Source organism: Gorilla gorilla, chromosome 8, assembly GCF_029281585.2.
Source record: "Gorilla gorilla gorilla isolate KB3781 chromosome 8, NHGRI_mGorGor1-v2.1_pri, whole genome shotgun sequence".
In the NCBI taxonomy this organism is placed as follows: domain Eukaryota; kingdom Metazoa; phylum Chordata; class Mammalia; order Primates; family Hominidae; genus Gorilla; species Gorilla gorilla.
In genome coordinates, this window is record NC_073232.2 from 28,479,597 (window position 1) to 28,494,887 (window position 15,291).

The 15,291-nt window shown below is 36.6% G+C and overlaps 1 protein-coding gene across 1 annotated transcript in view; it reads left to right on the forward strand.

Annotated features, from left to right (window-relative positions):
- MALRD1 (MAM and LDL receptor class A domain containing 1) overlaps positions 1-15,291 on the forward strand; it is a 689,301-nt gene that overhangs the window by 454,667 nt on the left and 219,343 nt on the right. Inside the window, exon 31 of the mRNA XM_055354139.2 lies at positions 428-589. Coding sequence (XP_055210114.2) covers positions 428-589 — 162 coding nt within the window. The remainder of the gene's footprint in view (positions 1-427; positions 590-15,291) is intronic.

Genomic DNA, 15,291 nt, shown 5'->3' on the forward strand with positions numbered 1-15,291 from the left:
AAAGTGCCTTTTCTTTAGTAAATGACTTTGCATCGCTAATAAGCTATGCTATTCAAACATCAGAATAAGGACGGAAGTGAATTAAACATCCAGACAACTGAAGCTGTTTACTTATTTGACCTGAATAATCTTGTATTAGCATAATGTTATATTTATTGTTCATGTGTAGACACAGTTTTAACTATCATCTATAAATATTATTCGTCAATGCATATAACTCCTTAATGAATAAGTGACAATATTCATACACTGCTTCTAGATCCTTCAATTAAAATATTAACAATGAGTACAAATGTCTTGATGCTGTAAATGTATTTATAAAGAATTAGAATATGCAGATACTGATTTTAAAGGATCCCAAATATAGGGTAGTAGCAAATGTGATAGACATTTCCAGAAACTTCCATTAATGTTTTTGCTTCCCCAGCACAGTATACAAGCACAACAGGAAGCTGCAATTTTGAAACAAGTTCAGGAAACTGGACCACAGCCTGCAGTCTTACTCAAGACTCTGAGGATGATTTGGACTGGGCCATTGGCAACAGAATTCCTGCCAAAGCATTAATTCCAGACTCTGATCACACACCAGGTAAATCTAGTAGCCATCCCCAGACCAAGAAACCCTCTCATCTTAAAGGCTGCTTTAACAATTTGTGTGAATTTCAGTGTGCATTTCTTATGTGTATGTGGGGACAGAGCTCAGCAGATTTTATGGAAAGAGGGCTAGTCCCTTCTATTGCAAACTCTGAATTACTAAATAGACCCAGAGCTGACACTGCTACAACAAAGCAGCTCACGACTCATATTTTAAGAGACTCAGATTTAACTCACTCTACCCTAAGGGTGCCATTAAATTCCCTAACTGGAGGAGGGTAGGTAGGTGGCATTCAGATTAATGATTGCAATATGCAAAGATATACAACTGGCAATGCTAAAAGTTATCCTATTGTGACAATGGCCAGTCACAACAATGAAATGGCTGACCACCAATTTCCTTCCCATCATTTTGAAGTACAGGAGCCAAAGTGTAAAATGGTAAGTGGTGATGGAATGAGTGAGTATCAGCATAATCTTCACAAGTGTTGCTTTCTGCCCTGTGATTTCAGATTATGCAATCTTTAATGGCTTTACAGTTAATAGACTCAAAGTAGGAGTAAGCTTGTAATCTTATTTACTCTTACGAAAAAGTCCTACTGACTCAGAATTTATCTTAGAAATCTAGCTTTTATTAGGGATAAAAAAATCTAAGATATTTGTGATGCTAATTTTATGTGTCAAATTGGAGGTGTTTTGGATGAGATCAACATTTAAATTGATGAACTTCGAGTAAAGTGGATTGCCCTTCATAATGTGGCCTCCTCCAATCAACTGAAGGCCTGAATAGAAAAAACAAAACAAAACAAAACAAAAACACCAGCCTATGCAGCAAGAAGGATCCCCAAGAGAATGTCTTCAGATTTCATCTGCACCATGGGCTTTTATGGTTCTCCAGCCTGACAGTCCGCCCTGCAGATATTGGACTTGGCAGCCTTCATAATGTCATGAGCCAATTCCTTATAATAAATCTCCTTCTATATATATACACATCCTATTGATTCTGTTTCTCAGGAGAACCCTAATCAATACAATGTTCTTCAAAACAGTTGAAGCATATGCACAGTAAAAAAGAACGAGATTACATGGAATTTAAGTAACTTTCAAAAGATTGTCCTAGCCATTATATGACTAGTGAAAAGAGCACATTAATTTTATTATTTATATATTTTAGGCAGATTGAATGAATCATGCTATTCAATTACAGTATGGACATTCATTCTTGTTTTAAAGATTTTTCCCTAATTCGTTCTATATAGTGAATCACATGTATTGATTTGCATATGTCGAACCAACCTTGCATCTTAGGAATGAACCCTACTGGATTGTGGTGAATTAACTCTTTGATATGATGGTGGATTTGGTTTTCAAGTATTTTGTTGAGGATTTTTGTGTCTGTGTTTATCAGGGATACTGGCCTGTAGTTTACTTTTTTTACTGTGGCTTTGCCAGATTTTAGTATAAGGGTAATGCTGGCTTCATAGAATGAGTTAGGGAGGAGTCCCTCCTCCTTGAATTTTTGGAATTGTCACCAGCTCTTCTTTTTATGTCTGGTATAATTTTATGTCTGGTAGAATTAATCTTTAAATTGGATATTCTAACTCATTTTGACTTGCCATGTTGTAGCTCCCTTTCGCAAGTTTTTGTTTCCCTTAAAAACATGAAGTTAGTGTATACTATAAGATGAACAGGACAGAGAATCAAGAAACTAAGGTCAGTAATTAGAAGGATTTAGTGTATAACAAAGGTAGATATTTAAAATAGTGGGCAAAAGATGGACGATACAGTATGGTGCTGGCATATCTGGTTATCCACCTGGAAGGACTTAAAATTAAATCCAAGTTTTATATCATATACAGCAATACAATCTAGGTAAAGACTTAAATGTAACAAATAAAAACAAGAAAATCTTTGCAAGAAAACAGAGAGTAAACTGTGTGTAATTTAGAGCAGAATATTTTGAAACCTCCTAAACCCAATTTACAAAGCATTTTGGCCTCTTTGACATAGAAGTCAACTTTTAAAACCTGAAGTCAGCTTCTAAACCCAATTTAGAAAGCATTTTGGCCTCTTGGACATAGAAGGGCCAACAGATAATGACTTATATGAGGATATTTATGTCAGCATTGCTTTTAGCAGAAATAATGGGAAATAAATGAATGCCTATTATGTGATCATTTATATGTTCCTTCCTTCATTCACTTAACTCTTTCTCAAATGCCAGGCACTTGGCCAGGTCCTGTGGATGCATCAGTGAATAAAACAGGCATAAATCCCTGTCACGGTAGAGCTTACATTACAGAAGGAGGGAAAAGATAATGGGTAAACATAATAAATAAATAAATTAGATGGCTTATTAGAAGTTAAGGGGACAAAAAGAAAGGAATGGAATACATAGGAGTGTGAAAGCCAGTAGATAGGTGTGTGCCTTGGAGTTGGGAGGATGGCCTGTAAATAGGCTGGTCAAATTAGACCCTGCACAGAAATGCCATTCAACAATAGACCTGGAGGAGCTGTGAGGAAGTGACCTGTGGTTACCTAAGGAAAGAATGTTCCAGAGCTAGATGAGCCTGTGTTTGGAAGGTGTCTCAACCTGGTTGCTAATACATTTGGGGCAGTCTAATTAATTAGGGGTTTGACCTGTGCATTTGTAAGATGTTTAGCAGCACTTGAGGCCTCTGCCAACTAGATGTTGGAAGCACTCCTCTTTCTAATTATAATAAAGCCAAAATATCTTTAGAAATTGCCCCTGTTGAGAACCCAGAGAAACAGCCTGGAAGCCAAGGTAACTTGTGAAATCCACAATGTGCAATATTGTGCCGTCACTAAAAAGAGTTTAGTCATGTATAGTTGATTTGAAAGGATTTCCAAATGACAGTGTTGAAGGAGTAAAGCAATATGCAAAATGTTAAGATAGTGTGATCTAGTTTTTCTAAAGCAGACAACAACTAGTACCCCCTTATTGTGCATATGTATAAATCTGTACATAGATATTTCTATGAATGACTGTGAGCATGGAGGATAGGATAAAAGGATACATACTTGTTTATTAACATAGATTACTTGAATGGGTGACAGGGTTAAAGTAGAGGAGGAAATAAACTCAGTAGAAAAAGAAACAAGGCTGGGCAGGGTGGCTCATGCCTGTAATCCCAGCCCTTTGGGAGGCTGAGGCAGGAGGACTGCTTGAATCCAGCAGTTCGAGACCAGCCTGGGCAACATAGTGAAACCCCATCTCTACAAAAAATAAAAAATTAGCCAGGTGTGGTGGAGTGCCTGTTGTCTCCACTACTCGGGAGGCTGAGGCAGGAGAATGGCTTGAGCCCATGAGATTGAGGCTGCAGTGTCGTGTTTACTCCATTGCACTCCAGCAAGATTCTGTCTCAAAAAAAAAAGAAAAAAAAAAGAAAAGAAAAGAAAAGAAGAAGCAAGTAACAGGAACTGTACCTGAAAAGAAAATACAGTATACATGGTGGTAGCACATTTGTGTGTTTGTGAAAAACGTGGTGAATATATTAAGGTTTCCCACTTGAGAGGTCTGAACTATTCTTGTCCTTTTAATATTTATTTTTTCTTCAATATTTCTATTTATCAATTTTACATTACTAAATAATAAACTTTTCTAAAATTTTAAAAATATAAATAAGCAGAAAAAACTTTTCTAGTAACCTCAGAGTAATGATAAAGCCATCGATAAGCCTTATGTATGTTCATACTCCCATTCTTTCTTAATGTATGCATTTTCAAAGAGAAATAGGTTTCTATTTGATTTTGTAATTCTAAAAATGTAGTGTAAATAAGTTTATAAGTAGTGAAGTATCTTGCACAGCATAGTTTTATAGTATTTTACTTTTTGAAAATATCAAAATTTATAAAATCTTATTATAAACATATTATTTTCTCCATTATGATAAGTATCACAACAACAAATTGACATTTAGTTGGAACTTTTTTACTTCTATAATTCTGAAAGATGAATATATGGGATTTTTTGAGAAAATATGAGAAACAAGCCAACTTTTATTTATTCTGCTAAGATCTGGACAATAATGTGTGGACACAAATGCCTGTGAGCTCGTTAGATATTATCTGCCATAATCTTCCCTTATCCTAGGACGGTATTTGAAAACTACAGAGCATGTCTTCTGCTATAATAATACTAATGATACAAAAACTGCAGGCTCAATTGAGAACAAGATTAAAGTATTGTCAATAGATATGAGAAAGTTTACATCTGTTGTTCAGAAAGAAAACACGAGTGATCAATTGATACCTTTTAATGGAAACATTAAAGATTATTAATAAGAGTATTAATTTTTGTTTTTTGAACTTTTAGAGCTTGTGTATGTTCATCAAACATCACATGAAAAGTTTTGAATCTGGTTATTTATGTAATGTTATATACAAGCAATGTTGTCTGCAGATTTAAAAAAAAAGCAGTAATTCTGACAGAATACTTTATTATCCTCCTTGTTAATCACTACTTGAGACAGTATATTTTACAGAGTGCTCTCTTCAAAGCAGCCTGATTATATCATTCTTGATACACTAATATGGCTGAGTGAGACTATTTAGGCATCTCTGAGATAATGGGATGCTGAATAAATTGTAAGGACATTAATTAATTTTGACCCTCTGGGAAAAACAAAATTCTTTATGAGAAGGCCAACAAATTCAATGAGCCTATGGTCTATTTCTAAGCATCACAACAGAGCTGTTAATTAAAATTGTATTTATGGACCTTTGCACTTATTGTTATCAAGATGAAGAATTAGATACATAAGAGGGCCATTTTCAATACCCATCACAGGGCTATTTATGAGCCTTTTTGGAGACATTGACGAAGTTGGGGAGAGAAACAACAAACATCAATCGACTCTCTGGTCTACACATGAATACTGTTTAGACTTAATGTATACAAGATTGAATGGCAAGAGTGACATTTATGTAGCTTGAATTAATGAAGGCATAAGGCACAAAGCTGCTGCTGTCTCTCTTTTTCCCTTCCTTCATAACTTTATGTTCTTTTAAATGATATAATCGGCCATCTCCACAATTAGACTATCAACTCCAGTAAGGCAACTGTCACATCTTTTGCTATTGTTACGTCTCCTCTAGCATTTAAATAAGTTTGAATTGCACCTGATAAATACTTCTGTAGGTTACTTGGAACTATCCCCTACTATATTTATTGACAGTGAAGTATTTTGGATTACTTAATGCATTAAGCATTTCCTGAGTGCTTACTAAATACCATTCATTGTGTTGGGAATGAGAATATGAATTAACTAAATGTTTGGTAAATAACTAAGGAATCAAATATGCTGACTGATAACAGCATACAAGCTTACTATCATGCATTTCTATACTCACCACTCAAGGTCAGAAAACACCCCCAAATAATCTTAGCAAGCTAATGCTCTCCTATGTATAATAGCAATTTAAGACATATAGTATTCAATAAATACAACTCAATTTGATATTTGGTTGATAGTGTCCTGCAGGTTATGCAGATGATAAATGTACTTCCTATGGGCAGACAGGACCGATATTATTCTGATATCAGAGATGAGGAACACAGATATTATGGTTGTTCTCAACCTGTAAAATGGGTAGCAAAGCCAGAGTGGGAACCCTGGCGTATGGATCCGAATCCAAGCCCTTTTCCAGGACATCACTGTAGTGTGTTCTTTCCTTATAAACAGCTCTGCCTGGATCCCCTTAACCTTCATATTCAGGGCCACTAAACCTCAATTTCACTCTTGATTTGTATCACCCTGGTCTCTGATAGAGTAGAGGGAGACTCCTCTACTTCTACTAAATCATTTGCTTGAGAAGGTTGGACAGGGATATGGAGTTAGATATAGAAAAGCCAGCACTCCCTCACATGATTCCCAGACCATTATTCTTGGACCCACTTTGATCTTACTCATATGCACTGAAACATACACAAACACTTAAAGACATACTTGCACACACACTCATACACAAACACACACACACACATATACAAAAACATATAATGACTGTATTGTAACACATTTTTTAAAGATTCAACTGTTTGACAAGAAATTTTTGAGGCATTCCAAGAAAAAGAAGGAGAAGATGAGGGAGGAGCTGGGGCAGAAAAAGAAGGAGAAAGAGGCAGAGGAGGAGGAAGAGGGAGAGGTAGAGTAGGAGGAAGAGGAAAAAGGCAAATGGGATCAGAATGAATGGAGGAAGAACATCAGAAATCCTAAGTTAAGGAAAAATAGTTCACTATAGGTCTTCCCAAAGAAGCTACACATATATACAGATATCCTAAGATCCAAGTAAAAAGTACTGTTAAGGACTGAATTGTGCTCCCTTCCTCCAGAATTCTTAGGTTGAAGTGCTAATCCTAGTGTGACTATTTGGAGATACGGTCTTTAAGTAGGTGATTAATGTTAAATGGGGTCATAACAGTCCTAATTCAATAGGACTGTTGTCCTCATAAAATGAAGGAGAAACACCAGGAATCTTCAAGTACAGAGGAAAGGCCACGTAAGGACACAGAGAGAAGACAGTCATTGCAAGCCAAGGAAAGAGGCCTCCGGAGAAATCAGATCTCCTGGCACCTTGGTCTTGGACTTCCAGCCTTCAGAACTGTGAAGAAATAAATTTCTGTCGTTTAAGTCATTCAGCCTCTGGTATTTTGTTATGGCAGTGCTAGCAGACTAATACAAATTCTAAGAAAGGTTGTGAAGAACTCTTCAGGGGAACTCACTCACACCACTTGGAGGAATAGGGAAATTGGCCCTGCTTCTCACATTTCAACCAATGATCACTGCTTCTAAACACAACTGCTCGCATAAATGGCTTTCTCTCTCAGGATAAAGTCAGGGAAGGGCAGTCTAAAGAAATTTGGACATCTGCCTGGGGAAAGATAATCATGAGATAATTACAGCCTGAAAATGAGTCAATGTCATAGTTGGGGTTACACAGGATCATCACAATAGGGAGTGGTTTTGAACCTTGGCTGCATATTAGAATCATCTAGGGACTTAATGAAAGTACTAATAGCTGGGTCCCACCCACAAATATTCTTATTTGATTGGTCTTTGCTGTAGCCTGGGCATGAAGATTTTTAAGAATTCTGCGTGGGATTCCAGTGCGTGGTCAAGGATGAGAATGCCTGCCCTATGGGGAAGTGTATTTGCCTGCATGCTCAACCTACATCCAAAGCAGCTTCTATTCATCCTCCCAATCACAGAAGTCTGTTGGGAAAACAGTTCTTTATGTTGACTATTGAAATTCTTTATTGTGTGCTAAGCAACAGAGGCTTTCATTCATGAGTTTAAATGAATAACCAAGAGTCACCACACATTTGAAGACAACCAATGTCATGAAAGAGAAAGTAGAGGAAAAGAACAGTTATCCCTGGAAGAAACAGAACTCAGCATGATGGACAAAAATCAGATTTCTCATTGCTCTTTAGAGAACTGTGACTGGGTTTATTATCCAGCTATATGAGCCAAATCTCATTCAAATTCTCATGTACTTAGAATGAAAGCTATCAATCAGATGCACCTGTAGAAGGCATTGATTTGGAAGTGAGCATCAATTATTCTTATCTATTGACACTTGTGTACCATACAAGTGCAAACATTTTTGTCATGATACTAAAAATATTGTTGAGATATATATATATATTTCCATATACAAGTATATATTCTAATTCAAATGTGCATATATAGTTAAGTAAATATTTACATAAAATATGTTTTCTATTGGTTAGATATGATAATAAGTGTAGTTAAATGTAATATGCCAGTAATAAAAAAAAAGTCATTATCTGATAAAAATATATACTGAAGTATTTAAAGATAGTGCAATTTGTTACCAGGCTTGCTTTCAAATAATTCTGTAGTATTGAAAATGTGGGTGGAAACATAGACAAAGCAAGATGGACCATGTGTATTAGGCCATCCTTGCATTGCTATAAAGAAATACCTGAGACTGGGTAATTGATAAAGAAATTTAGTTGACTCACAGTTCTACAGCCTTTACAGGAAGAATAGTGCCAACATCTGCTTGGCTTCTGGGAAGGCCTCAGGAAGCTTGCTATTATGACAGATGGTGAAGGGGGAGCAGGCACAACGCATGGTGAAAGCAGGAACAAGAGAGAGAGTGGCGGGGAGAGGAGGTGCCACACACTTTTAACTGACCAGGTCTCCAGAGAACTCACTCTCACAAAGAGAGCACCAAGCCATAAGGGAGGGATCTTCCGCCATGATCTAGTCACCTCTCACCAGGCCCCAAATCCAGCAATGGGGATTTCAGTTAAGCATGAGATTTAGGCAGGAACCAATATCCAAACTACATCACCATGGGTTGAAATGGTTAAAGCTGGGTTTTGGGTAGGTAGGAGTTCATTAGTCTATTATTTCCACTTTGGTATAAATGTAAAAATTTTCAAAATAAAGGAGTTTAGAAAAATCGTTCCGACAAAGTATGAATGTAATCAAATCTAGTGAAAAAACCTAACAATATGAAATCTAGTGTGGAATTAGAACTGATTATTTAGAAAATACCAAGGGAGTTGTACACCAGATAGAAGTGAAGACAATAAATAATAATAATAATAATATCTCTTCAGTAGGTTTTAAAGTTATACTGAAACATAACAAAGAATATGATACATAAATTCTTCTTTATATGAATTTTAAACAATACATTGGAATTTATTGTGATGCCAATTCAGAACAAATTTCTGTTTAATACTGGTTAGTGTTTGGATACTCAAGAGGAGTTAATTACTACCAGTAGTCATGATAATAATAAAATTAAATCCTGAGAGTATTAAAGTGAAACATTTGGGATTTCTGTGATGCTTCAATCACCACATTGAAAACGTATGTGAATAAATGGAGGTGTTTTCACAGGTTGGTGACACAAAAGTAAAAGAATGTACATTGGCATGATGAAAAAAATGTTTCTTCAATCATTCATTCATCAAGAAATATTTTTTTGAAGCCCATTTTTTTGAGGCACTATTCTAGGTGCTTGAAATATCTGTTGAATAAATCAGAGAAGGATTTCTGCCATCATGTGGCTGACATTGTAGCAAAGGGGGAAAGAAAGTCAATATGAAGCATTATGAATCACAAATTTGTATAGTGTGTTGTTGTTGATAGTGCTATAGGAGAAAAAGGAGTTTCTGGATGGTGGGGGTGGGGGAAGAAGAGTGAGTTAAATAAAATGTTACATGTAACTACTGCAATAAAGATGCTTTCATTAGTGTTTTTAGTTTTTCAAAGAATTGTGGATGGATGGATGGATGGATGTGTGATGTATACTGAATAGACAAAAAAGCTTTTTTCAAACACAATGAGAAATTTCAGAATGATTTAGAGGAAGAGATCTGACACTTATTAAATGTTTCCTAAGGGTCAGAAACTGTGAAAAAAAGAATTTATGTATGTTGTCTCATTTAATATTTTTAAAACACTGTGATGTAAAACATGATGTTTTTAGAAAGGTTAAAAAGCTTTACCATGTCACATGGATGACTGAGCAGGTAGATTGGAATACCAAATTTTCTGACTCAAAACACTTTCTCCTGAACCTATGCTGTCCAATGTGTTAGCAACTAGCCACATGGAACTATTGAGCCCTTGAAATGTGGCTAGTCAAAATTGACATGTGCTCTATGTGTAAATTACAAACTGGATTTCAAATATGTAGTAACAAGCAAAGAATATAAAATATTATACTAGGAAGTTGTATATTGATTATATGTTGAAATTATAACATTTTGGATATATTAGATTAAATTACTAAAAACTTTTTTACTTCTTAAAATGTGGCTACTAAATATTCTAAAACTACATATGTGGCTCACATTATATTTTAATTGGACAACCCTGTTTAATATTACACTACACAGGTAAAGAAGGCTTTCTTGTCTACCAAGTGAATAAAACACTGGAATTGACTGAAGAAATATTGAAAAAAGCCATCCCTGTATAACTTTGAAGATGAGTAGTCTTTTACTTATAAATTTACACACTTGCAGTAAGAAGTGACAAAGATGGTCTATTTGACATCCAATCCACTTTAAGCAAAAAGTACTCTGGAGAAAAAGAGAACAATGAAAAGCAAAGTGGTATAATTGTAACAATTTAGCCTAATCTATTATCTTTATATTACATTATGTATATTAACAAAGTATATCCTAATAATTCAACATTATTAAAAGAAGAATGTTAGACAAATTACGTTTAGCAGAGTTTATTTGCACAATAAATAATTCATGAATTGGGCAGCACTCAGAACCAAAAGTGGTTCAGAGAGCTCCACCCTTCAGTGTGAGCAACAAGCTTTTATGAGCGAAAAACAAGCAAATTAGAGAAATTATCTGATTGACTATAGCTAGGCATCTGCCTCATTTGGGTATGGTGTGATGAGTTGGCTGCCTGTGATTGGCTGAAATTTGTCTGTTATACTCCTAAATTTGGTTTTGGTTTATTTCCGTACTAAGTTAGGTTGCAGTTGGTTATCTAGGAACTCAAAGTACAAAGAAGACTTCAGGGTTATGGCATCTTGCTTATTTACTTTGACAATTCCCTTTTCTGGTCAGCCTCTCAATCTTGAGAGATTGATGCAAACCTTGGGCATTGATGCTAAGGTTTGTCACCATCATAGTGGATATATTTGGTCTCAGTATGGAACTCACAAGGTACAGTATCGAGTCAGCTCAATGATTATGTTCTCTTTGTGTTTTTATTGTTCAAACCAAAGTGAGACCATTTGATACACAGTGAATGGCTACGCACAAGCATTTAAGACCCTTGAGAAAATACAGCGTACCAGGCAGACTACTATAATGACTATCAGAAGGATAATACCAAGACACTGAAGGATGAAGGGGTGGGTTGCCCCTCCACACCTGTGGGTGTTTCTCGTCAGGGGGAACGAGAGACTTGAGAAAAGAAAGAGACACAGAGACAAAGTATAGAGAAAGAAAAGTGGGCCCAGGGGACCGGCGCTCAGCATACGGAGGACCCGCATCAGCACCAGTCTTTGAGTTCCCTCAGTATTTATTGATCATTATCTCTGCCATCTTGGAGAGGGGGATGTGGCAGGACAATAGGGTAATAGTGGAGAGAGGGTCAGCAGGAAAACGTGAACAAATGTCTCTGCATCATAAACAAGGTAAAGAAAAAGGTGCTGTGCTTTTGATGTGCACATACATAAACATCTCAATGCCTTAAAGAGCCAGCATGTCTCACCTCCAGTCCTAAGGCAGTTTTCTGCTATCTCAGTAGATGGAATATACAATCGAGTTTTACACTGAGACATTCCATTGCCAAGGGAGGAGCAGGAGACAGATGCCTTCCTCTTACCTCAACTGCAAAGAGGCCTTCCTCTTTTACTAATCCTCCTCAGCACAGACCCTTTACAGGTGTCGGGCTGGGGGATGGACAGGTCTTTCCCTTCCCACAAGGCCATATTTCAGACTATCACATGGGGAGAAACCTTGGACAATACCTGGCTTTCCTAGGCAGATGCAGTGTTTTATGTCCCTGGGTACTTGAGAGTAGGGAGTGGTGATGACTTTTAACAAGCATGCTGCCTTCAAGCATTTGTTTAACAAAGCACATCCTGCATAGCCCTAAATCCATTAAACCTTGAGTCGACACAGCACATGTTTCTGCGAGCACAGGGTTGAGGGTAGGGTTACAGATTAACAGCATCTCAAGGCAGAAGAATTTTTCTTAGTACAGAACAAAATGGAGTCTCTTATGTCTACTTCTTTCTACATAGACACAGTAACAGTCTGATCTCTCTCTCTTTTCCCCATATTGTTTACTCCATAGCAGGAGCCCTATGAATCATATGAATTAAAATCAAATAAATAAAAAAAAAACCAGAAGTGGAATCTACTTGTTTTAACCAAATAGCTTGTTTGTTGAATTCTTGCAGATTAGTTTCTATACTGGATGTATTTATCCGTGTGCAGCAAGAGGTGTTAGCTATTGTAGACACTCCCCGCTGTTCAGCCAACAGGTAGTCCAAAACAATCTTGCTATCGAAAACAACCTTATCAAGAGAATTTAAAGAAATGTACTGGGCAGCCATAGCCTTTGCAATATAGTCAGCTATATCAGTTAATATTTGAGGCTGATTTCTAACCATAACTTTATTATATTTATGGCAAGCCAGGAAAGGAGTGTTCTACCCAAAGATGCTCATTTACAGCTAGAAAAAATCTTATTTATTTTACATTGAAAATTGAATTGTATAGATCAATGATCAGTTTCCAGTTGATTATGGAGTGAGTGGTGCCGTTAAAATGCCTAACCCACATTGGCCTCTTTTTGAGACATGGAGTCAAAAAGATCAGCACACGGCAGATCTTTAAATTCTCTACAAATAAAAATATATCTTCAAGAGCCACAACAGACAGTTCCCTTTAAGATGTCTTGTGATTTAAGGGTCACTAGTAGGAAAGCACTAAAATTTATCCAAGGCTTTATTATCAAATCATAGCATGGTTAGAGCCCATCAACAATTAGGGTTATATATTTGTCTACAAAATGCCAAACTATTTTTTGTTGTTCTTATTCAATTTCTGGCATAATTAACTGCAAAACCCTCACTATATGTTTTGCCTACTGTTAGCTTTAAACAAGGAATATGAATATGTGAATCTAAAAGTCTAACCCTATAGAAGAACCAAATCTGCAATACGAGAAAATGGTCGCATTTGGAATATCAGTAACTTTTGTTTCAGGGTGAACTAGAGGATCTCTAAGATCATGTAGGGATATTGGTTTAACATGACATAGTCAACATTCAGTTAGGTTTTCTGCAGAAGTTATCAACTATGAAATCTTGATTTTGGCATTATCTTACCATTTGTAAACAGAAAAGAAACACAGAGAAAAAATTTTTATTTTATTTGTCTTTTTTAAGACAAAGTTTTCATAATGAGAGAGGGGAGAAGTTTTGATCCTTGTTTTGGGGAAAGTTGGCCACATCTAGGATGTCGTCTTCTTCTGAAGAGAAATCTCCTTGGTCAGTTTTGCCTTGAGGTCTCCAAAAGATGTGCAGTCTTGGAGGAGTCCTCTTGAGTTGAGAGATAGGGAGCCAAGACTGAAGGTTATAAAGTTTTGCTGCAGTGTGATTGCTTAAAAGAGCTTGGTATCATTCCCTCCAGTGGGGCTCAGGGGCAGTCTTTCTCTAGTGTCACTTCCAAAAGAGCCATTCTGTGTCCTAGATCATGCAAAATGCGGTTATCATCAGTTGGTGGGTAACAAAGGGCTTTTTTTACATGGTAAACATATACTCTGGCTAATACATTAAAGCTTGGCAATATTTCATCATTTATAAGAACAGGAGATACAGGCAGCTCTATTATTATGGGCAAAGGCCTCAGTGACTATTTTATAAGATTTCATAATTGGTGCTTTCCAGGGAGAATAGATATTATTGCCATCAAGGACAGCAGTAATACATTTGCCCAAGGCAATCCAGTCTATTCAGTTAGTTTTGCATAATGCCATTGTGTTTGTAATATCTTATTTAACTGTTTGATGATTTGCCCAGTGAAATGAGTACCTCCATCACTGGAAATTTCTTCAAGAATACCCCATAAAAGAAAAACATTTATAATAATGTCTTAGTTACTGTCATAGCATTGGCTTTCCTATACAGGAAAGCTTCTGTCTAACCAGGAAACATACAAACTACAAGAACACATTGATATCCCACTGAAGGTGGCAATTGAGTTAAATCCATCTGTAAAAGTTTAAATGATTTATAGGTAGAAATGCAACACCTAAAGACTTGATTGTCTTCCCAGAATTATGGATTTGACAAACCAAAAAGTGCTTACAAACCATTTTAGCAATTTTAGACTAGTCACTCCAAGATTTTTTTTTCATAATTTAAGTCATTTTGAAATTTCCATAATGATTCATGGAGTGTATAGTTTTAAATAATGGAAGATTAAGGACTCAGGAAGGACCAAGTGGTCATCTGGATCCTCCATGGGTGTACAATTAACATCGAATTTACTTAATTTTAAATAACACATTTGTTTCTTCATTTCAGGTATATAGCACTGTTTATTAAATAGGTTGTCATAGATAATTTGAGTTGGGTCAATCTTACTGTGTTCACTTAAATTGCATATATGATATGGTTTGTATGTTTGTCCCCTCCAAATCTTATGTTAAAAGGTAATCCCCAGTGTTGGAGATGGGACCTAGTGAGAGGTACTTGGGTCATGAGGATGGATTCCTCATGAACGGCATGGTGCTCCACCTCTGGTAATGAGTCCACATGAGAACTCATTGTTAAAATGTGTGTGGGACCTCCCCCTTCACTCTCTTGCTTCCTTTCTCACTATGTGATATAGCAGGTTCCCTTTTTCCTTCTTTCATGACTATAAGCTTCCTGAGGCCTCACCAGAAGCCAAGCAGATACTGGTGCCATGCTTATACAGCTTGCAGAACCGTGAGCCAAATAAATCTCTTTTTTTTTTTTTTTAATAAATTATCCAACCTGGCCAGGCGCGGTGGCTCACGCCTGTAATCTCAGCACTTTGGGAGGCCGAGGCGGGCGGATCACGAGGTCAGGAGATTGAGACCATCCTGGCTAACACGGTGAAACCCCGTCTCTACTAAAAATACAAAAAATTAGCCGTGCGTGGTAGCGGGTACCTGTAGC